Below are 25,368 nucleotides of genomic sequence, written 5' to 3'. Positions count from 1 at the left end.
AAATGGCGTGTCTTCCTCAATGTCAAGGAAAATAAGCATTTCAAAGTAGTCAATTTCTTTGGCTTTTGGTGTTTGTGAGGATGGTAAGCAGCTGCTTTATCACTAATATCAGGCATTTCTTCAGTTTTATGCGGAAAATATCGTAATTATGTGGAGGATGCGGGTTAGGGAATTATGCGGATCTGCGTCACCGCATCCTGTCAGATACCATGTTATCATTGTCATCATCATCATTCTTAGTAGTAGTAGTAGTAGTAGTAGTAATATTAGAATTACATTATTAACATCATTACTTTTCCATTATGGGCATCTTCCTTTCAAAGGAATTTTCCAACAAAAATAATGATAAGCATTCCATAGATCTCTGCAGAGCCATTTGTCTATGGGAAGGTTAGATAATGTGGGAAATGCCAAGTGCCTTTCTGCTACCTAGCTTTCTTTGCTTCCCTCTCTCTCTAACATTCTGGTTACGTAATATATCTTGTGTTGTTTTTACTGGTGATTAGCATGGATTGGCTACAGGTGGACTGCTTATCTGGACACTGAAAGCCTCCTCAGTTGTTACCCTTGCACACAGCACCTGCCCTCTTACACTTACATCTAAGCTTTTTTTAGTTCTCTATGGAGTGTAAATTGCCATTTCTACCCCTATAGAACTAATGCATTGCTTTCACTGCTAGGGGAAAAAGAACAGTAGGGGGGGGGGGGGGGGGGGTTGAAAACAAGAAAAACTGTAACTTACAGTGTAAGCATAGTTACTTGATTTTATGGACCAAAGGCAATTTTTTCTTTTAAAAGTACAGCAAACATTTCCTTTTTGCAAACCTCAAAGCACTCATTGCAAATCACAATCAATATATAAATGCTCCATAAACTAAATGTTTTGCTTATGAAAACCAAACACTGACAAATTTCAAATGTACATGTAGTTTGACAAACCCTCAGAAAAGTGTGGACATTTAACGTCGACTTAAAACCTTTGCTCCTTTTTGAGTCACTTACAGTATAGTCTAGAATGATTTTACTCTGTTTAACCACAGGTAATTGATTTTGCTCATCAATGGCGCAAACAAGCTACACAGTGTAGGGAAGGTAGACCATGATGAATTGAAAATTAGTACACAGCTGCTTAAAATAATGCAAAGTACCTTAATGTTTGACTCCTTAAGGAAACATCAGCACCTGGTAACTAGAGGAGCCATAGTGAAGCATGAGGTCAAAGAAACATCATTTACAAGGCACAGCCAGTCTGGTTCTCGAGTGCTGATTATAAGCAGAGGACAAACTAACAGAGATGATTAAGTTACAGTACAAAACTTTGCCTTGAACTATCCCAAAGGAAATGATTTTTCCATAATTATTTGATCACTAACAGACAAAACCTGAAGCTAGTGACTGTTCTGATCCAAAAGACATGACCCAAGACAAAATCACTGTACAGTTGTTGAATGTTCTCTAAATCCCATCAAACCTTTTAGAAATGAATTACCTCAAAAACAGATAAAGCTATTCTGTTCTGGTGATCCCCTTAATGACATAACAGAAAACAGACTGAATCTTTCCATTCAAATTTGAACACCAAGAAGATGTTTAAGACATTTGCTTAACAAATTTTAACGTGAGAACAATGCATAGCTGACATGACAGAAACAACTCCTGCTTTTATTGGTCCACAGTGAGTAACAGCTGGAATATAATTGTATGCTTCAGGAAAATGATTGACAGGACAAATATACAGGTGCACATTTGAAAAGTTAATAAAACTAAATGATGCCAGTTGAAAATAAAATAAATAATCCTACGATGCAAACCATAACCTTCTGCAATTTCTTTTTCTGGGTAAATTGCTAGGATGACTACGTACCAAGTATTTCATTAGAATTACATGTACGCTTGTAAGAAACTTGATTCAAATATCTCTAATTTGAATTGAATGCACCCAATGAGAGTTCAAATACTACAAAATCATTTGTTACTAATACTCCTTTGTTGTTGTTATGTAACAATGTATGAGATTGGAAATTGAACGCATTTACTTTAAAAATATGACAATACGACAAACAAAAACATCATGTTAGTCCCAGAAAAAAAGGAACAGGACACTAAACTGCTGAGACCTTCACATTAACGTTTGTAGTACTGTACACGTACAACAGACAAAAATGATATAAAACCACAAACAAATTACTGTTGCTGCTGAACCTGTTTTGCACAGAAAGAAGAAAAACACTTATTTGTAAGGTTATTTACAAAAATACATACATACTGTATGTATGTAAAACACAATGAAGGCCTCCAATGTAAGTGAGCAGGGATCCAAAATTGTTACCAGTTGTTCGACAACTTGAGAGTTCAAAGCCTATCGACAGCAGGTGACTAGGATTTTCTAAAAACCATTTGAGGATTACTGGTTTTCCTTTACACCTAAGTTTTTGATGACTGGTTTTCATCACCATACAACTAAAAAAAATTTGAACATACGCAAAAACATAAGTACAGTACATGAAAAGTACAGAAAAGTAAGCAGACCAATCCTCGTAGGATGTGTAATTCAAATAAACAAAACAGTCTCACAGGCAACCTCTTTCTCGTTAGAATTTGAAAAAATAGGTGTTCTCATTGCCGAAACACTAAAACAACTTTAACAATATTGGGTATTATTTTTGGAGACCTCCGCCCTTGATCCTGTTTAGCTGTCAATCACCTGATCATTTTAACCCTTTGAGTTCCAAGCCGGCCTAAACCAGCCATTCTTAGTATTTTACTCTGTCTAACGCCAGATGATTTTACTCATCAATGAGGAACCCCTGAGAGTCAATGGGTTAAGGAAATATTTTCTACAGTATATACCAATGTTTTACATGTAAATGGTAGTAGGTACCATTTTGCGGGCTTTCTGTCTTTGACAAAAGAAAAGTAACAGTGCTTTGACTACAGGTACATGTACTAATCATGACAATAACTTTGTAAAGCGAAGAAATTTTCTTCTGCCAATTTATCAATTGTATGAAGCAACCAGATGTCTATTATTTATAACGCACCACTGAGTTGAACTCAGAACTACAGAAGACAAAATGAACTTGGCAGTTCTGGTACGATTCAAATGCAGAGCATATAACGGTCTAACCACTTGAGAATGAAGGGCACCACATCTATAAGTTTCACAAAATCAGTGCTGGAAATAATTTTTCTTTATTCACAGGACATAATTTATGTCCTTTCAAATCTTCATTTTGGTCGGACATTTGACAAATTGGACTGGACATAATTTACTTACTGACAATACCTTGAAGAAGATAACTCAAGATGTGCTGGTGAGATGTTCGGTCATCGTGTCCAATCATAATGTGAATTTGGCCGGACATTTTCAAAATTTGGTCGGACAATGTCCGATGACCGACTGTTATTTCCAGCACTGCAAAATTAATGTAAAGATCTGTTAAAGCTGTTGTATGTTCACTCTAAATACGATTGAGCTGGTTACTATGTTTAGAAGTAGGAATAACGCCAAACTTCAAGCTCTACTACTTAAGTTTATCCTTGAGGATACAGATGTACTACATGTGGTAGGGGTACACTGTACATTTAAGTGTGAACTAAAAGAAAAACCAAATAATTAAGTCTCATAAGTCAACTAGGATGCAACACAATAACCAGGAATACTATCAATATTACATGACAAGTAGACATAACAGTCTAAAATGTCCCTATACATGACACTTAAGGGCAGATATTGAGATTTTGCTTTTAGCTAATTACACAATAATATAAGGCTATTGCACAATGTCAAAGCCTGTGTAAAATTAACCACAGGTTTTAGCACTGAGCCTTGCTTAACACCACTTGATAAATTCATTTAGGTTACAAGAGGCCTGTCACAAATACAAAGCTCTACAACAAAAATACAAAATAAAGTTTGTGTTGTGTTGTTCACTGAAAATAGGATCAAGTATACAAGTACTTCAATATGTTGTGCAAATTAAGGAAGAATAGGGCAAGGAAACAGGACACTCTAGATGAAAAATGTTTCCTGAAAAGTACTACTCAGGAAGACTGAGTCAACAACCTATTTTCTATCCCTAGTACAGAAAAGATATCAAGTATTGTAATATTGTGTGTTGTGGATAAAAAATTTTCCTTGCATTAAACTTTTTCAAACTAATTTGATTGTGATTTTTCCTTTGTTCAAGATTATGACACTGTACTACAAAATTAACTGTTTCAAAAAATTTTAAACGAAGACCAAATTTAAATATTATTATTATATATATATATGCACACTGTAGTCAGTCTATGCCAATATGTACCTCCAGTAAATTCTACTGATTGTGTTTAATAATTGCTCTTGTGGAAAACCACAGCTGAAAACTTTGGAAATAGATTACACTTGAAAAATCAAGATAGACCAAAAAGCCATTAACGACAGAATACTACATCACTTGAGAATATCTAAGAATGAATAAATATACAGTACATGGGATACATTCATCCTGTAAACACTCAGTCTTACTGTGCACACGTAAAAGGAAACTAAGAAATTCAGGGACCGTTTAGGGTAGAGTCTCCTTACATGAAAATGTAAAGCCTCTTTGTTGTTTACACAATAGCTCATAAGTGCTTGAGGAAAATACTGGGGTAAATGACTTCTTTTTTTTATTTTTGACTCTGCTGAAGCTTCATACTGTGGTCTCCAGTTGACTGAATATGGATTTGAATTCCAAATTACTGATAGAACAGCACAAAGACACCTTTGAACCAAAGTAATTCCTAATCCACTTAAACCACATCTTGAGAGGCATGCCTGATCTAGTCCAATTAAAATTGTACATAGTAACAGCCCCTTCAGTCATCTTCCCTCAAGGTTTCCTCCTCTTATTTCTAGCATGCATAAACACAGAAAACCTCCAAGACCTCCTAGACAAGAAAGCCATTTGAACTGACAGAACAGCAGCAGACTCTTAACGAAAAGGAAGAAAAGGCATTGACATAGACATTTACTGACTTTCAAATCCCTGTTAATTTTGATCAATGTAACAAAACAACACTTGATCCTTAGTGGTAAGGTGAGGGTTTACTTCTGCTAAGGAAGTAAAAGATATTTACATTTGCTGCCTTCATAAATTTGACTGCATGTATTTAAATTAATGTAAGCAGAGGTAGAAATCAGTGTTTTGAAAACTTCTGGAAAGTTGGCAGTCCCTTTACATGTAAATACTATAATATGCCTTTGGTTAAAAACACAACGCAACAAACACTCTCTCTCTCTTAACCACAAGGATTACATTGCACAACGGAACTACATGTTTACAACCATTACAGGGAATGAGTCATTCTGGATTTTCAAGGGAAAACAGGATTCATTTAGGATTTGTGGGTAGTGAATGGGGAGGGATTTAAATTCAAGGGAAACCACATGTGCAAACTGTTCCAGATACTGTAGCTGGGTGACAGCAACAGATGATACCTAATTTTATCATGAAACAAAATACCTTGCAGATCCAGATGTAATTCTGAAAAACTAGTTCAATGCTGAGCATGCAAAATAATTTGTTGCGTCATGATTACTCAGTTCTTGTTGTATCACAAGACTTTTGTTCTACCAAAGAAATAAGTATCTCTGTTTTTTTTTTCTTTTTTGTGATAAAACAATGGAAAGAATATCCTAGTCTACATGAACAGAGCAAAACTTGGCCTGCAGTCAATACAGTCCAGCTACAAAAACAGAAAAGGCCTCCTGGAAGTCCACAACAATTGCACTGTAGGCGTTAAAAAAGTCAAATAGCGTACTGAAATCAAACTACATGCTCACAATTCCGATATCAATTTCTCTAGGTTCTAGAGGGGTTTATTCGTCGGGAGGAATCCTACTCATCGAACCAATTCTCTAACGACCTGTTAATACACTGATTTGAGGAATTTTAAATTGAGGAAGAATAGAATAGCACTGCATTAAACATTACTTTACGTCGAATCTAAAATTATTTCAACGAATGTTACAAATCACCATAAAACACTAAACGTTTCCGTAACTGTCCATGAACAAACCATTTTAAATTTCAAGCCTTCCGACTTGTAAGTATTCGATAGCTATTCCGAGAATTTTCAGAATTTACTGAGACGAAGAGAGTGTTCAATGAAAAACTAAACAGTCGTGTTCTGTATTGGCACGACCCATCTACAAGTTCTCCTTGGTAAGAAAAAAACTTTAAAAGACAGCGAAGATTCACGTTCGTTGCTCACACAAGTACATGTAAGTTCGCCGTGTTGATTTCACATTCGAAACACGACACCTGTACTCTGCAACACAGATCAAACTACAAAGGTCTCTCTGGAAAAACTTCACTCGATGACCTCCCATCTGAGATAAAACAAATCCTTCAACAAAATTGCGCTTTAACACTTGTCTAAAATGCAAATCAGCTTAGGACGATGGCCTGACATGCAAATCAAATCAAAGACCTTCGTTTTCGGTCCGAAAATTCTGAGTATTCAATTTTATGCTTCGGTACGCTCAAGATTCCGCCATACTGTCATAAGCTGCATTCGAGTGTGGAATTATGATTAAAGAATTAACACATAACCGGCCCTTGGTTAAAATGATTTTCTAGACGAAGCGAAATTAACACTGACATTAGCATAAAAGGAGTTTTGCCAGAAGAGAGCCTTTTGTCATAAATCTCGTCCTTAGAAGAGTTTTGAAAGGAAAATTAGCTGATTTTAAAGCAATAAAACGAATGGAAACCACAAAATTCTTTAAATAATTTAACTACAGCCCTCTTAAGTGGTACAGCTAGGGATCTTAATAATTTCCAATCCGTCGTCTACTAAACACAATCGGCTATATATGTTGATGTGTACTGCCACTATCACAGCGAAAACTACACACCAAGCTCGATTACACAATATATTTCACTTCAGAAACAGATATTAGGCGGCCTAGCTTTCTTATTTAGTGACTAATTATTCACGCGTGCAAAGAAACATAATGAATAGTCAATTTGAAACTCAGAACTTTAAAGTTTTTATGTAGCGCGCATTTGAAGCGAAAGATTCATAATAGAACTGTTTACAACTCTCTCCTAACCTAACACAAAGGCAAACTCCACTTATGTGTACACCGTTTCCACTAATTCAAACGGGCTCAGAGGAAACTCAACAAATACTGTGTGCAATAGCATATAAATACTTCCATACACAAGACGAATAAAACCGTTTAATAGCGCGAGATATCTAGTAATTCCATTCGATGTCAAGAACGAAGCACAATCCTAAGCAAATTTAGAAATCAGTCGTTCATGGGCACTGACACCTTTGTTTTAAGTCTCACTAACCGTGCACACAGGTCATAGTTCTCTCACAATAGCATAACAATTTCAATGCCAGAAACTCATCGAAAATGGCAAGAACAGCGAGAAGGTGGCAAGTGTACGGCCACGCAAAGACCAATGCGACTACTTCGATTGCCTCAACATCAGACAACAGGTCGCCAACCTTCGGGAAATTTTAAGCGCTAGGAACCGTCTAAACTTACACCACACAATAAATTGCCCGCCTTAATTCCGTTATAAGTTGTACATCATTACGTATAGGGGAAGAAACACAAAAACTTACGTTATTCACCATCACGCTATAAATGTAGCAGGATTGAAGGTCTCGATCCAATTTACGAGGTGAATTTCTCCCGAAAGCAAGTCTCTATTTGCACGAAGAATTTCTTTTCGTTCACATCATTCCCCCTTAGAATTTCTTCTTCGTGCTGTCAGTTATGTTCTGAATCTTGATATGTGTGATTATTACCAAAACTTTCGCCTGAATCCCTGAAAATCGCTCAATATACAGTCGAAGATCTTCGCCCGGTCAGGCTTTCCCAGACAAAAAGCCAAGTTTCATTCTAAACGACACACATGCAATCGAAGTGATTGGATGTCGCTGCCCGACCAATCAAGCGCCACCTGAAATGTACCGCATTGTCAATCACCCGCCAACACACGAAATCACCCGCGCTTTAGAATTTCCGGTCAAATCACCGAAAACTCCGTCTAACACCGCGAAAAAATTAGTTCACCTAAACACCAAATTTAGTCTGTGTGAGTGAAAAAAACATGCCATCGGCGCAAATACTGTCAAGTTTTGCAAGGATCGTGACATGCATTTTGTACGCGGTATCTCGGAAACAAGACTAGTGATGACAATCTTGACGTTTTACTGCCATTATGTTTATTGATCACACGTGAAGGGAACCTTATTGGACAAGATGTATACAGATTGGTAAACAATAATCGAACAAGGGGGCTATTGACGTGGACAAAGGTTAAAAATTGATCAACCAATCGCCGCAGGCGTAAGCCGCTTAACTGGTCAACAATGAACTCAAAAAGCGTGATCCGAATTTTTGATTAAGATTCTTCGATAGCGTGACACAAAATGGACCAAACATCGAATGGAAATCGCACGCTATAACAGTCATCTTCACGGATCATATCAACACTCAGATTTCGACATGTCCTGTAACAGTTTAACAAAATATCCTAATGTCACTGATTTCAAGGGTGGGAGGGTTAATAGCAGAAATAGAATACATTTGTACTTGTGGCCTGACAATCCGTCAACAAAGGGACAACGACAGTTTGGCATCATTCATCGGCATTCACTGCAACTTGACGGCTGGCATGACAATTATTTCGGTATAAATATAGTAATGATCACGCAAAGTAAACCTGGCGTTGTCACCGTTCAAGAATGATCTCTTACCCACCTTTCATGTTCTGCTCCCACACAAAAAAAAAACAGGATGTTACGTCTTCGATGTGCTTCTCAGAAACACGTACGATCCTAAACTCCCTGCTTTCATGACCGATAAGAGGCACGTTTGAAGTCGTTTTCCATCCATCGATTTTCTTTCGGTAGTTCACTTGACGTAAAGAGGTGTAAAGTGTTTTTCAAGTTATGAAGGAGACACTGAAAAGAAGTTGAACACATGTACTAATACGTATCTCAGCCGATCGTGCGATATTTCATGACCATCGAATATTCATGCTCTTCTTGTTCAAAGAAAAACAATTCGCTGGGTCCTTTGGGGATAAATCTTCCGCGAACATTATGATCTCGGCCAATTGTTTGATAAACATAGAAATGCCTTAAATTCTTTAACACATAGAGTGAAGAACGATAAAACAATCGCACTAATTTTCACTTAAGATCGTTGACAAATTTGCAAAACAGTGTCTTAGCGAAGACAACTGACCACAACTGAGCTTCACGGTCTCAAAGGTGCAAAAAACAGGAAAGTCCTTTCAAGATACTTTAATTGTGCGTTTATAATAAGATTTGTTTTCCTTTTAGACAACGTTAAAGAGTCGTTAAAGATTCTCTTCACTGAAGTACATGCCGCTCTGAAGAAGGCAAGCGGAAGACCGGTTCAAGATATCTTGTCAAAACTTGGAGCTGTTTTTTCCTTTTGCTTTTATCAATACTCAATTGTGTCCTTGTTTGAATTATGAGTTGAATGATTGTAGAAATCGTTATTAGTTTTTCACTCGCCCCATTAAATATATTTCGTATCCGCTGTTATTTGACGTGAGGTTAATTTCAGGATACCTGCCTCGTTGCTGAGCGACGTCGGCGCTTCCTATCATTCATTCTTATGCATTCACTCGTTCGTTCGTTCGTTCATTCATTCATTCACTCATCCTTCCTGGAATAAAGCTTCTTAAATGCGAAAGTTTAGTCATACCCGGATATTAACCACCTTTTTCAGCTGATTGTTTCCGGTTGACTTTCTCGAAAGGTCTGGAAACAGCATCACTCGACAAGATTGGTCACGTCGATTTTCTTTTCTTTTTTCATTTCTTTTTCTATTCTTTTTTCTTTGTTTGTTTGTTTCTTTTTTCAGTCTTACTTAAGCTTGTTAAAGCGTTTTTCGCTAAAAAATAGTGGAGCGAAAGTCTGTTTTATAAGTCTGGTAAATGCCGATTTTTTTATAATCTCAAGAAACTTGGTCGAATTTTATATATGGACAGCTGACATCTCAGCAAAAACCGCGAAAACAGCTTATTTGAATACCATAAAATTATTTTGTGCTTTTACTTGTTAGCTTGTTGTGTGTAAAATAATTTTCGGCGATTTATTTTATCCCAAAAACTTGAATCTAGGATCATTCTTAGAGAATATATAGCAATGATTTCATCAACCATATTATGCTGATAAAATACCGTATTTGGAGAATGTCTGAAATGGAAGAACTGAAATCAGAAGAGAAAGTGTTCTTCTGATAATGTCTAACAATAGAAATGAATATTTGAATTGTGAAAGGAACCTTTTGCTGGCTGTATTGATCCTTGAGAGAAATAAGAAATGTGTTTTCAACGGTGGTTGCCGCCAATGTTATATTTCGCAGCCGTTGTCATATTTTGAGCTTCCTTCTCGTGTTTAATTAAGCCTTAACAAAGTTATTCGTCGAAAATACAAGCGATCTGTCTACGTATCGCAATGGATACGAAACCGTATTCTGGAATCCTCTGGTAAAGGGCAATATTCAAGATCTTTTCCAACCAGGTAAGGTAAGTTGTGAGAGATTCGTCAACTTCCCAATTCCAATTAATATTTCCTTCTGACACAAAAGACAAACTAAAACGATGGGTCGAGTCCTTCTGTAGCCGGAGAAAAACATACAGAGGCAGATAGTTTTATTTTTGGAAGTGCAAGATATTTTCAAAGATATTTTCTTGGTAACTTGACCCAGATTATGACAGATGATTTGCCCTTTTGACGCGAAAAGCAAAATAACGCACGCAAAATATACATCATATCACCTCCGTGAAAGTTAATTGAGGCGAATTTCATTTACTTGCAAACAAACTTTGCCGCTATCCAGGAGCAGTCATGTCTGCTACAAACTTTTCGTAGCCCTATCATGTATGGCTCTCACATAATATTTTCGAGTGTATTTTTCGGTGGGGTGAAACAAAAGAGTGATCAGAATATACATAAACATTGAAAAACACACCCAGAAGTTCACGAATAAGTCAACAAAGATTATTTCTGCACCGGGACATCGTACATCAGTCGAATATTTAAATACACTTGCCGTGGTTTTGTAGCAGGGAGAGGATTGATTGTTTCCATGCCTTTTCCTTTTTAGACGGTTTCATAACTGATTTGGTTTCTTACCTGCGCTGGCTATACCTGTGGTTTCCAAGTCAATGTATTCGAGCTCCATTCGACAGGATGTTCACCAACCTAGGAAAAGGGTAAATTTGAAAATTTACCTTCATTGTTAATTAATGCACAAATAGATTACGTTGTCAGGTAAGCTATAAGAGTTTTATGCATAAATAACACCAATTTAACCGTGGACTACAAACAGCTGAAAATTCTGGTTTCACAGGTTTCTTCTCTTCTTGTTTTTGTTTTTGTCAACATAAAGTTTAAATTTGTGGCGTTCCTATAAATGTCGTCGATTATTTGAACTCAAACGTTTCAGCACGTCCCAATTAAAATATGTTGAACTGGTTTTTCGGCGTGAAGTGTTTGCATCGCAAATCCTCAGTCTCACTTTCGCTCATTTTACACTTTTAAAGATTTTCCACAATTTCTTACGAAAAAATATGCGAACTGTCCGTTTTACGATAAATATTCTTTCTTGGGATCAATTATACGATTGAACAACGGCAAAAACATATTGAGGTGGATGAGTGGCTTTCAGACTTTGAATAAACCTGACAAATTCCGTGGGTGATTTTACTACATAAGTACAATGGATATACAAACACTCGCGCGTTTTGGGTCCCTTGATCGGTAATCCAATGCAACATGCAATTGTTTCTTTCCGTAACTTTGGGGGATACACGAGCCGATGAAATAAATTTTAAAAATGCAGTGCTAAATAAACTCGGATTCAGGTGACGTTGTTTACTTTGTCGCCAAAACAACTATTACACCAGCCCCTGCTCTTCGTGAGACAATCTACTTTTGAGCTCGGAATTTCACATCAGTTTGTTGCTTTGCTATTTGAAAAATGAGAACGTTCTTAAATTCAAAGAGGACGAGGTGCATCCAAAAAGCAAAAAACACAATAAAACAGAACAAAACATAAAATGAGCAAATTAAAAAGGTTACTGAGTCTCAGCTTTGTTGTGTTTACTCTGTACTCCGGGGTGCGTTCTTAGCATGCTCGTAAATTTTGGTTTATCTCAGCCAAACGATATTATAACATAAAAATGTTCTTATTAGAAAGAGTGCATTGCCATGAAATAAACATGTGTAAGGTGGCTTGACCCGCACATTGAGGTAATTGTTCATTTAGCAGTCTGAAACTGTCAAACATTTGCAAAGAAAATGTCAGATCATAGCTCAGTTTTTATGCTCATCATAACAAGGGAGAATAATACACTTAACCAGACTCTCGTTTTGATTCGCCTCAAATAACTGGAATTCGCAAACACGAAGATAAACTATACGACCACACCATAAATACATCTTCTCTAATGTCATCAAAATCGTCAAGAAATCAAACTGCAGAAACAGCAGTTTTTCAAAAGCCCCGCAAATGATCAAAATAAAAATTCTCGAAGATTTCGTATTTAAAGCCCTGCGGCTAATTGTTTAAACAATGTAAACAACTTTTCACACTATAAATTACAATATTTTTTTCGTCTCGGTTCTGCAGTTCTAATTATACGGCATCAAAAGCCCTTTTTTTGGGAGTAAACAAATTTTTAGTGCCGTAACTCCCACGGAGCATAGAATTAATTATTAGTTGATGAATGATGCTTATAATTCCAAGCCACGGAGAGGAATCCATTTCTTGATTTCTTTTTCATTGCCATTTGAAATTAATCGTCATGTTTATGGAATAGGTGAACTTATTAACCTCGTTTCAGCCAATGAGGAATTAATTCTTTTGCAAAAAACACACTTGATTGACAATGCAAGGACACAAAGGATTATGTCGCATGTATAGACCAAATGTAAAGCTCACATTTGCAATTTTGTTTCTGTTTTGAAAGACTGTAGCACCTTTCCGGGATTTTCCACTCCATCCCGAAAGGAAAAGATAAAAATGAAATCCTTTTGTTACTTTTCTCGTCTTATAAACTGGATACTGATAAAACGGTAACACCAAGTACGCACTATTTAAAAGTGCTTCTTGTGAAAACCATCATCATGATTCTGATTTTTCTTTTGCTTCATTCGGAGGATGAGATTGAATATTATTTTCAGAAGTTGTGTCGCTAACCGCGTTTGATTCTAAGGGCCCCTTCACATGATCCCGGTTGATCGGGCTGGCTCGGTACTGACCGGGATGAAATTGTTTTCTGTTCATATGACAACTTTCCGCCCGGTTTCCGAAAGGAAAAGTACATCGTTACACGACCATTCGGGAGAGAAAGCTAACTGAACAAACAAGAATTTCTCGGTTTTCTTTGTTCAAGCAAATTCAATATTCGTCTAACTTTATGTTCACCATCAAGAGAAACTATTCCGAGCTTGATCATCGAAAAAAGGAGAAGTAAAAACTCGGTAATGTCAGCTCTATCACGAAAATACATTGTAATGTTTTCCTCCAGGTAACCGAGCTGAAGTGCTCATATAGAAAAATTTCCAGCCCGCTTACCGAGATCCCGGTTGCAAAAACCGAGATCTCGGCAACCGAGCCAGCCCGCCTCTCATATGAACACATCGAAAAATTTACAAAGGATTTTAACAGAGGTGAAGCGATATCTCGGAAACCGGCAGGCTAGGCCGGCGAACCGGGTTCATAAGAAGAGGCCCTAAATTCGTTCTAAAGACAGTGATAAAACGCTTCTCTACGTCACCTTTACTAGAGGACAAGTAACAAAAGAAATATTAAACCGAGAAACTGGTTTCAACACCAGACAGGTACCTTTCTAACGTTAGCGAGACGGTGTAGGCCTAAACATGATAAAAAAGAGATAAATAGATTGTTTCTTTGTTGAAAAAGCGTAGCAGATTACTGAATACGAGTATAAATTCATCAAACTGTTCGAAACCCCATTGTTGTCACACATAATTTGTAAAATAGAAATACTACCGCTTCAAATGACAGTTAAAAAAAAAAACAAACTTGTCGTATGCATGTTTGGTCGACTAGCCTCAACTCCTGCTGAAGTTATTCGTCTGAAGAAAATGACCGGCACGTATCCTTTCAGGCAATGGTAACTTGCCGCATCAGTTCTCAGATGTAGAAGTTAGAATTTCAAGGATAAAGTAGGCTTGAAAACGTGGCGACAGATAAATGCGTCTGGTTAGCGCTCTTCACTTAGCAACGTTCAGATTTTATGACCCAAAACTGCACCACCCGATATATTTACATTAGAAATGAACATTTGCCACAAGCGGCCAATGATAATCCATAGCCGAGACGTGTTCATGTGTTATGCTGATTGAAAAAGAGAACGTTTAAATTTTCTGCAAAGAAAGTGGGTGGGATTTTCTTAATTTCCTAAGATGCAGCTGGCGCTGTAATCATTTAACCGGTGGCACACGAAATGGATGAAAAAAGGCTCTCTTGATATTATTTCTGACAAAAACCACTTTCGCTCTTGCATCTGAGATGAAAAGCTTTAATAATAGTAGCTCTGGCATTCCGTGCGTATGTGATTCTCGTCTCGTGTGGCAAAAAATAAAGCAAAATAAATAGACACAAAAAATTCAATTATTGAAGGGTCTCTAAATTACACATACAAAGCGGAAAGACAAATTCGTTTTTCTCATTTTTAAATGATGATCGAGATAGTAGCTAACGTTTCTTATCCTGCAAATTGTTGAAACGAAAAAGCTATCATTGCCTCATAAAAGTCAAAAGTCAATAGTATCAACTCTTGCTTGATTATTTGATTTTGGACAAATTTTGGCCATCCTAATGTGAAGTTGACATACAAGTCGTTTTCGTTTGTGATGTATGTGAATATTACAGAACAATTATTCATATATCATATAAAAACATACCAGTCTCTGCTTTTTGATTGGCTTAGATCTCATCAAATAATAACTAATGTTCTCCCCATTATAGTGTTTAGGTAGTCCACTAATAAACAATCATTGGATGAGTTTTTCCTGATATCTGAAATAATCAAGGTTGAGATAAGTGAAATATGAGACCGAAAACCGATGACTAATTATGCATTGTTTTCGTGATAAATTATTCTTTTTTAAGCAAGGAAAAATATACATATCAATTTTGACGCTCTTGGTCAATAGTGAGAGTTCCGCGTAACGGTCAGATTATTGAAATTTTTCAGTAATCTGTTCCTTGCGTTATTTCCAGCCGGAATTAATTCCAAGCCCTCGTCCAATCAGATTCAAGATAGTAAGTACACAGAGGTCATGCCACGCCACGTTACTGCAGATGAACTTCAGAGCTCTGAAAATACTTTGAATGAATAGTAAAGTAATTTAATCGGATTTGGCTTTTCTTATAAATAAGCAGATCTCAGGGCTGTCATCCTCCTCGGATTTTGTCCCTGTCGGATTTTTTCGAGTTCCCCAAAATTTTTCTGGTTTTACGACGCAACTTATCGTTTAAGACAGATTTTTTTTTCAAAAAAGGAGATATTTAGAAGTAAACGTTCTCTATGTTTTAAATGCGTTGATAGCATTAACATCCGCCGGAGAGGGGCTTCAAACGGGTTGTTTGGCAAATTGGACGCTAATTAAAATCAAAAGAAGTTTCTCTCCGGCCAATACAAAGCGAATAGTTCTGAAACCAATCACTAATGCCAGGAAAATACTTAATTTTTCTCAGTTCTCACTAACGACTACTTCCAAGTCTTACTTCGACGCCATTTTCAAAGAGCATTTGCATGGCAAAAAACTGACATTTTTTCGCAAAATAATATTTTTATAAATAAATAAATAAATAAATAAATAAATGAAATAAATAAATCAATCAATCAATTAAAAAATCAATCCCATTAATATCATTGAAGTCTCAACTAGTTAGTTTGAGAAACGTCGCATCTCAAATTTCTGTCTGATTGTTGATGCCGCTATTAAAAACTGGACCGAAAAAGCTAGAAAAAACCTGTTGGGAGAAAACCATGCGACACCCGTTTGCCAAAAAAAAAAAAAAAAAAAAAGAGCCTGCTATAACTACATAAAATATCAAGGAAGAAAGTCGAAGTCGTTTTGCAATAATACGTTCTTACATTGTTAGTTCAATCGTCGACTTTGTTTAGCCTGGTGCGCATCTTCCTGACAGACTTATCAATCGAAGATGAATGGTGACGATATTGTCACAATGAAATATGAGACTAATCTCGTCTGACTTGAAAATTAATAATCAGTTTTCTTGCAGGGCTGTCAAGGAAGTGAACAAGACTAATCATTTCTGGCAGAGTACTATCAGTTGGTTGAGAAGTCCGCGTTGCTACAGTTTAATGCTTGTCCACCAAAAAACAACAGTGACAGCAAGGGAAAGAATCTCAGGGAATGGAACCTTGTCTGAACTAATCTACACTCACTCCTCACAAGATCTTAAATGGTGGAATCCACTGAGTCCACGTTGCGAATCAGCCAGCATTACGGCAACTGTGTTGTCCAGTGTCCTCTCGTTTAACAAGCTTGCGTTTTTTGGTACGAAAGAGGAAATCAAATCGCGTATAGTAAAATACTACAACCGTTGTCAACCGAGGAACTGATAATGGCTCAACTAGTGTCGAATCTGGAAAAAAACCACACAGGAAGGAAGCGACCCACAATGGCAATAAGGTTAGGCTTTTTAATTGCGAATTTTTCCGTAAAATTTTCTTCTAAGGTCTTTTATCGGGATTCCCACTCAAATCCTTATATTTTTGTACGCATTTCCTCACACTGAGCTTGGGGCGCCTGTGGAGTAACAATTCAAAGTGTGAAAACAACTTGGAAGGCCTTTTCTAGTTTTCAATATGGAGGGGCGAATAATTCAATCATCGATAATGAGGAAAAAAATACCTTCTTTTGACAATTTTTTGCTACATTTAAAGACGGATGCAGCTTTCGACTATGACTCGATTCTTCCTGAGACAATTGTACATTTTATAGAAGGTGGCTCGAGGCCTTAAGCTTAAAAATACGGATAACTGGAAGACTGGAAGCAAGCTTGCAGGTATTTCCGATGGATAGTGCCAATGTATCGCATAGTGTCTTCTCCAGTTTTCTCTTCCTGACTGCTTTGGGATTGGAACCTTCGAATTAATAAACTTCTACGACATATATGCTACACTACTTCTGAGAGTTTTATCGTTTTAAACTGGTTTGTTTCACATATACACGACGTTTCGCTTCATCGGCAAGTTTAAACTACTAAACGAAACTACTGAATTTCTTCAGTGGTGTCTTTACCCCGTATCATAATACTTGTAGAATGTCAAATAGTTTGAAAAATATGCACAAGCATTGAAATTTGTCTTTATACTAGAGACGCATAATTCGTCTGGGACGAACTTGGGCAAACATTTTTTCTGCGTCTGTTAAATTCGTCTAGTATAAAGACGGCCACAAGATGCATGGACGAAGAATCTACTTAAGTGCGTCTTCGAAGACGCACTAAACTGGAAAGTTCGTCCAGACGCATTATGCGTCTAGTGCCCGTCTTTATACTAGACGGATTTAACAAACGCAGAAAAAATGTTTGCCCAAGTTTGTCCAAGACGAATTATGCGTCTCATATAGTTCGTCCCGCCTTTACACAGGACGGATAACATGAGAGACGCATAATTCGACTGGACGGAATATGCGTCTCTAGTGTAAAGACGGCCAATGACGGCAAGGCACTAAAAAGCACTATGCAAACTTCTCTCGCCATATTTTTAGTAGCCCTTAGTAAGTCTTACAGAAAAATAGTTAGAATTTATACTTTTCCTCTTGACATTGCTTGACTTATTTGGCGAGACTAGATTTTTAAAGAATGTACTAAACTCAGCTCGGCTTTGTAACAGCCAGTGTTTCGACAGGTTTAGTTGAAGAATACTGCGGTTATTTTAATTGCGCACTTGTCAACGTAGGCGGAGGACAATTTACCCGGGGACAAGACCGAACAAGATTTCGGAGTTGTTGACACTAAAAGCTTGTGTTCACTTCAAAATAGTCACAGATTTCAAAGTGTTTTATATTAACTCAGAATATATACATGGGTTACTTATTAGTATGCGAACAGGAAATGATCTTTTGTTTAAATTGACTGATGCGTCAGTGCTAGTTCGAATAGTAAATCAACTTGCCCTTTGAAATAAACTCAACCAAAAAGGAGCCCATTTTGTTAAAGATCTGAGAACTGTGTTGAAAACTGGTCATGCTGTCAAATCTTAAGTATTAGAACTAGAAAGTCCTTTTGGATGTCTTTTAACTGCCTCGCAATCGAAGCGAATATGCCGCGCAGCTCAAAAAAGTCCTCAATCGCCAGGCTCACTGTGATTTCTGGGGTCAAAGCATATCCTTTTGTAATCACAGATAGTTTCAAAACACTCAAAATGTTTAAGGACAACTCTGAATCAGTTGATTTCAAAACTATTAGGAGTTGTGCGGACGATTTATCTCAATTTAAACACTCAGTCACTCAGGAATAAAGTGTAACTCGCTTATAATTTACATTTACCAGGTGATATTAAAAGGCTTTTGACATCAAAATCTCTCTTACCTTTGGCGAGCTAACCAAGCATTTCAAAGACATCAGCGATGAACAAGATCGAATTAATCTTCTAATAATCACATAAAATCAAACTTCTCCTCCCCTTGTGACGATACCAAACATTTCGAACTTCAGCGTTAATATACAAGGCAATTCTTTTGTTTAGAACCTACCATTCTTAATTGTTAAGCCAACAACCAATGAACAAAGACCTTAATGAAATAACCTTTCAGAGACATCGAAAGAGCGGAGAATCAACGCTTGATTGATATTGTCTCTGAGAATATAATCGTTCAATCTTCACTCATTGCTAATGAGTTAAAAGTTTTTTTTTTCAAGTTGGTGCAAGGCCAGAAATAAGTCGGTACTTAAAGTAATTATCTATTCCTGTTTCACTGAATATTTCATTTGCCCCGAAGATCCTTATCTCACTTTCCACGAGTATAATTCAAGGCCAATTGCTCAGCACTTACATGATTACTTGAATGCTTCAGTTCCAGCCTGTTAACTTTTCGGTCATGGCATTCAGGTTGATATCAAACCCATGTTTACGCAGTCAAACTGTCAGTGCACCATAACGGATTGGAATAAAGCCCCTTTTGTGGACCGAGGATGATCCAATGCTCAAGCGAACAGCAAGAAACAGCACAGAGAAAGCAGTAATTTTGATGTCAAATTTTGCGCTTCCCTTTTTCGGCATAAGGAACTCAGTTGTTAGATGAGGCAGGTTTAACAAGCAAAGTTGAGATTAAAAAATCATTCTTCAATATGATATATTGCCCGACCGTGATACGTGGTTCTTTTCCATGTATGACCAATTACTACTGTGCGTTTCCTACATGCAATATCTTACCCAGGAGATAGATATGATAGTGATACTGGAATAAAAAACCGTTGCTGTGCAGCATGAACGTTTAGAATTGACTACGACGATAGTAAAAAAGAAAAAAAAAATTAAAATCTGACCAATACCCTGATTGACCAACACTTTTTGGTTCCTGATGAACCACAGATCGTTTGTTTATCTAAAAAATCTCTCGTTTCCTGGCGAGATACTTTACAGAAAAAGGGTCTTAGCCACCTCCAGCATTTACTTTATCATTTCGATGAGGAAATTGCAATCGACTTCTCCACAACTTCTCTGCAATATTCTCCTTTAGTAAATCGAAAACTTTAGCAACGTTCTTACATATGGAAACAAGTCAGTATTCCTAATTAAACATTCGTAAATTTGTTCTGTAATCTAAGGTCTGTATAGTACTTTAAGAAACAGCTAGTGCTAATTACGACTAAATAATTTGCCCCTTTGTTTACTCTCGGCCTCCATATAATCTCACATCAACAATGTAGTTTGTTGGGTATTGTAAATATACAGTGTGAGTCGTGACAAAAGTAGCTCAAACTTGGCACAGAGAATCTACTACTTTTTGCATTCATAAAATAGGTATTAATCAGAAAAAGAATGTTGGACAAAAACCCGGAAATAGAGTTTTGCATTTGCCACGTTTACAGATTAATTTAACAGCTTGCCGCCAACGTACACAGAAAATGGTGTAACATTTCGACTGAAAGGAGTTTTTCCTAAAACCTAACTGCAAGGTAGTTTCTTGTTCCGTTGATCAGTGCTTGTCAAGCCGGGCTCTCAAGAGGACTGAATTTTAGAGATGGGATAATAGTATAGTTTGATATTTGCATATCCCCATTTTAGCGCTAACGTATTCAGTTTGCAGAGCGAACCAGAATTGTGTTCTCTTACAACAATAAAGTTTATACGGAGAGTAAGAGTTTCGTCCGTAAGTTCGTCTGAAAATTTAACTTGTCTCATTGTAAAATCCGCTGTCCACGTGCTTGGATATGAATTTTTGCCCGCGTTTTATTTCTAAAAATTTGACTCGGAAAAGTCGGTACTAATTTATGGTATTCTGTTAAGAGTTTTGAAAAAGTAAAACACATATCTAGTAGGCTTAAAAGTGTTTGCGAATGAAGGAAATACTAACCGCTGATATTGATAATTAATTGAATGATTTACACGTACCTGAGCGTATGCTGGAAGTCGCATGTGTAAATTACTCCGACTTTTCGGCGTACAATTAGACAACTTAGAGACGATCACCTGGAAAGGAATCAAACCGGTGCGAAATGGGTCAGAAATATTTGTGTCCCGTTGGTGTTTCCACCAATGCCTGTACTGAGGCCGATTGTGTATAACATTTTTATTCCCTTTTCAATGTAAATTAGGTGCAGCAGAAACCACAATGGGATAATTTAGCGGTTTTAGTAATTGTATTGAAAGAGATGATAATGTTAACCCCGCCGGGCGGTGAATGAATTGAAGAATCGATGGTTACTCGGGAATACTCGGAGCCGAAAATCCTTTGCAGGAGTCGAACCTACGACCTTCCGAACACTTGTTCGAAAGCGATAAAAATATGAGAATGTTTCATAAAAGTACAACATCGACCTTGCAATCTTGAAACAAACCAAAATGTAGCTGGTGCACTCTTGGTTTACATATTTCAAGTTTCATACAGCACCCACATAAAAAAAAAAGTAGGTGTGAGCTGACAGGACACTTTTTGTATCATACCAGAACACGTGCACATGACTTTGACAAAGACGATCACTGAGAAAATCAAACAAATTAACAAACGAAAAAAGAAAAGAACCCCTCCTTAAAGAATAGCCAAAATGGACTGACCGAAAAGAAAAGGCTAGAGTTGAGTGACGCACAGCACACCCGATTTATACGTATTGTCTACATTAAGTATGTTGAGAAACGCAAGTTGCAACAAAAGTTTAATTTTATCCAAAAGTCCCCTACTCCTCACATTGTTTTGACCGCTGGCTTCTTTGATTTACAAAGGAGTTTTGCCGGTCGACGGCTTGACGTCTTTGAGAATTGAATACGCCGGTATGGACTGACTTAAGAGCAAGACAAAAAAGTCTCTGTTTTAACATGTTTTAAAAGGAAGGTATGGGAGAAAATAATATCAGGCTCAAAGCCTTCTGCTCTCTTGCACGTTACTGTTGGGAAAAGACTACTTATAATGGGTGAACGCTGGAGCTCTGTTAGGCCAGACCAACAGCCTATGACCAGGGGCAAACAACTCCCAGACTATAAGGTTATGTCACGGCATTTTCACAAATCGATCTATTTTTAGACTACGTTTTCCCTCAAGAAACAAAGCCAGTTCCAACCTCGTTCCCAGGGCCTCTTTGTCGATGAGGAGAGAGACGACGTTGGGACAAGCAGTTCCTATTTTGTTCCGGCGGGGACTCTATGACGTCAAGTTGCTTTCTTGTGATTGGTCATCGGGCTTCTACGGGAATCTCATTCGTGGGAATTCAATCTAAAAATAAATCGATCTGTGAAAACGCCGTGTTGTTCGCTCCTAGTCATGCGCTCCTGGACAGGCTACTGACCTCAGGAGCCTCGCTCCCGTAACATACCGTTATGTGCTTGGAAACTCTTGGATGTGGGGCCCGTTTCTCGAAAGTCCCGAAACTTTACGGGCCATTTTCGGGTGTCACAATTCCCTTTGTATCTCAAGAACGGAGAGGATTTAAGTCGTCAAACTTCACAGTCATTTTTCTTTTTGTTTCCTTGAAAACATGTTATAAGATCGGCTTTCCAAAACAAGTTTTCGGGACTTTCGAGAAACGGGCCCCTGAATGGAATACGGGTAACGTTTTTGTTGGGCAGGGCATTGACAAGGGATGGGTAAGAAAGTTTTGTTCCAAAATATGCAGTTGACAAACGTATATGCGAAGCTAAATAGGGGTTCACTTTTCTTTTAACCTGACTCACTTTACGATTGTTTTTTTCTTATGGTCTCCATGGCTGAAAAAAACAAGGGATGATTCAAACAAGGGATGATTCAAACAATAAGCCTGTTTTGCTCAAAGTAGGAGGAATGCTGGTGGTTAGCACATGGTTTAGTCGAATACAATAGAATCGAAAAATTTTTGTTCACCTCATTAATTTATGTGTTTTTCTAAAACGCTATTCTACGAAAAGGGAACCTGCTTAAACGCCTTTCAAAGGGTTGTAAGTCATGGGTCAAGATTCACTTCCGGTTTTGTCAAAAATAAGTTCTGGTTACCATGTTGATGCACCGAACTGACGTCAAGTATCACGTGCTTAGCAGGTTATTTGTATTGTTTCTTGGCGCTCTTGGCATTTCCTTTCAGGAAGTTCTCAGGAAGTAGATGAAATCTAGTCATAAACCAGAGGTTGTCTGCTTTCATTAAGACATGCAATAGACAAAACACAATATTTCAGTTTTCAGTGGTTTATGACGAAAAAAAAGTCGTCAAATTAGGTTTTATTTTAAGGCTATACGTTCGCAAAGAAGAAGTAATCCACGCGAAGATTTAAAAGTGAAATTCCTAAGAGGTTCGATGGAATAATCCTGAACGCCCGTTGTGACGGGCAAAAGTGAAGGCTAGTTTCCGGTGTACAGATATAGAGATTGAAATGATCAAAAGCTCAAACAATGGGCGGATTCATTAACTCACAAATTACGACTCTGGAGTATTGGTCTTGGCCCTGAAATGGACGTCTTTCTATAACTTCATCCAGGGTTAACTTGAGAAACAGGTCTTATTAAACTTTGTACAAGTTAGCTTAGCCACGTGAAACCTGTCATTCTTCTCAAAGGATAACAATTTTCTCCTTCTTAGATTTCGTTTCTACATTTACAGATAAAACAATTTCATCATATTGCTGGTAGCACTTGCTCTTTGAGAAACCAAAAGCATGACTAATTTTCCTATACCTACATGCTAATAAAAAAAAACCAGCAAAGCTGGTCCATTCAATAGTGTATGATACGTTGACTAATTAATGATTGCTTGCCACACTAATCTAAAATACAAACACAGCGCTGTCGAAGGATCTTGGTTGAGAAAATATTCAAATGATTCTAGATTTTCCAGTTTTGTACCGCTTTCTGGTCATCACTGCTAACGAGCAGAGTACTTGGTGTGTTGAAGGGCATTTTACACTACCAAGGGTACCGCAAGGATTGTTTTGACGCAAAAACTGCCCCTCTTCCAGGTAGATGGGTCGCCGACTCGTCAGAGGCGGGAATATTTCAACCAAGTAAAAGGTACGCGATTTATAATTAGACGAGGTACAGTCGAACTTACTCAGAACAACAACGAGTTGAATTTGGTAAAATCAGTACATGGGTAAAGAAACAAAGGGAATTTAACAACGACATAGCGAAATAAACAGTCTTCATTTCATTCGGGGGTGTCATCACACAATCAGTGACCATTAGTGTACATATTGCAAAGTAAATAGAATTCGTAACATTACTCACCAACAGTTGATCGCATGAATTCTTCCCCCTTTTGAGACAGGGCAAGGTCCTTTAGTGCTTTGAAGGCCACGTGCTTGGTCGTGAATTCATGTTTGTGAGATATGCATTTGTCTAGAAAACAGAAATACGGGGAATACGCAGAGACCTCGAGGTGTTTCGAGATTATCGCTTTCCATGGCCCAGCGCGCAGGAGCGATCGAATGTTTGATCGGCCATCAAATGCGAATCGACATCATTTCCTGTGCAGTGTTCGCGTGACTCCCGGGGGACTGCTCAGCTTCTAAATGCCTTCAAAAGCCAATGAAATGAGCGCAAAGTCAAATTGGCTGTTTGTTATGTGATTTTCGCGTTCTGCTTTGAATTTCAGACTGTAGTTGTTTTTGTACACTATAGTGTTACCGGAATAGACAATTGAAGACAGGTTGAAAACGAACTAATCTACCCGTTCAGAGACTTACATTTGAGATGGGAGGAAAATCATGGTAATGACAGTGGTAGCAAGATTTCGACTTTTGCGCACGTTTTGGTCAACTAATCATTGGAATACTTGATTTGAGTTGAAATGTTATATCTAGACCTTTTCAATCGCAGGCATTATCCCCAACTGAATCAAAACAATGTACTTCAAAATCTCTCGGCAATTGACCAGAATTTAGTCGGTACCTCAGTCTCTTATAATTTTTCCCAGTTCGAGCAGTTATAAGTAAGCGTATAATTTTCTTCTTTTGTTGAGGAAAGGAGTTCACGAATTTGCATTTAAAATCCTCTGTAATTTATAATACATTAAATTGTTTTTTATAGCGACTTGTAAGCAAGGAATGGATTTTTAAACCCTGGCGAAGAAAGGCAGTTCCTTTCGAAATATTTAAGCAGGCTACAGATCATATATTCCTTCACCGTTCAATCAGTTTCTCTTCATCATCATCATCGTCATAATCATTATCATTGTTATTATTATCGTTATCATTATCATTATCGTTATCGTTATTTTTATTATAAACGTTTTCAGTGCTATTAATTGCTTCTCTACACTCTCCTACAACCGGGGCCATTCCTTGGTCTTGAGGTACCAGGGAAGTTTTTCATTTGAGGGACAGAAACTTTGTCAGTATGTGCGCCGTTCCTAGGAGGATGATTTTTTGCAGCACATTGATGTTACTGGCTCCTGGGATCTTTCTCAATTTTGGTCGATTCCCTTTCTACAGTAAGTCCCAGCGCACCAATGACTTTCGTCTTGGTGTTTCGGTCGGATGGTACCGATACATCTGTAAGTTTGCAACACCGGTTGGCTTGGTCTTTGTACACTATATCAGGCTTATTCGTTGACAGTTTCCTATCCGTATGTATCTGCACATCGCAGAGAATTGTGACTTCTTCGTCAAGTTTCGGTAACCGTCTCGGGCTTGTGTTCAT

The 25,368-nt window shown here is 37.6% G+C and overlaps 1 protein-coding gene and 2 long non-coding RNA genes across 25 annotated transcripts in view; 2 read left to right on the top strand and 1 right to left on the bottom strand.

The window, feature by feature from the left end:
• The window catches only part of LOC138007451 (zinc finger MIZ domain-containing protein 1-like), a 56,764-nt gene extending 32,436 nt beyond the window's left edge, over positions 1–24,328 (bottom strand). For 2 of the 22 annotated variants that reach the window (XM_068854352.1, XM_068854355.1), the window contains exon 1: positions 7,612–7,873. Coding sequence is in view for 12 of the 22 variants with exons in the window: in XM_068854366.1 (XP_068710467.1) it covers positions 3,287–3,365 (79 nt within the window). In the remaining 10 variants the exon portion in view is untranslated. Of the gene's footprint in view, positions 1–3,286; positions 3,410–7,611; positions 8,085–11,169; positions 11,239–14,114; positions 14,319–14,970; positions 15,086–18,637; positions 18,896–20,663; positions 20,742–21,826; positions 21,979–23,955 lie in introns of those variants that run through there. The other 20 variants (XM_068854356.1, XM_068854373.1, XM_068854369.1 and 17 more) reach the window with 19 other exon arrangements.
• Positions 8,239–17,444, top strand: LOC138007459 (uncharacterized). Of its 2 annotated transcripts, none has more exons than XR_011124042.1 (3): positions 8,239–10,559; positions 11,141–11,249; positions 16,319–17,444. It is a non-coding gene; the product is annotated as an uncharacterized lncRNA (long non-coding RNA). The 2 variants fall into 2 exon arrangements; XR_011124043.1 differs by having other exon boundaries at positions 11,141–11,307.
• Positions 23,484–25,368, top strand: part of LOC138007460 (uncharacterized) — a 16,932-nt gene continuing 15,047 nt past the window's right edge. The window contains exon 1 of the long non-coding RNA XR_011124044.1: positions 23,484–23,739. This is a non-coding gene — a long non-coding RNA (uncharacterized lncRNA). The remainder of the gene's footprint in view (positions 23,740–25,368) is intronic.

Source organism: Montipora foliosa, chromosome 6 (assembly GCF_036669935.1).
Source record: "Montipora foliosa isolate CH-2021 chromosome 6, ASM3666993v2, whole genome shotgun sequence".
In the NCBI taxonomy this organism is placed as follows: domain Eukaryota; kingdom Metazoa; phylum Cnidaria; class Anthozoa; order Scleractinia; family Acroporidae; genus Montipora; species Montipora foliosa.
The sequence above is the reverse complement of the archived record's forward strand: the minus strand, read 5'-3'. Positions and strand labels throughout refer to the sequence as shown.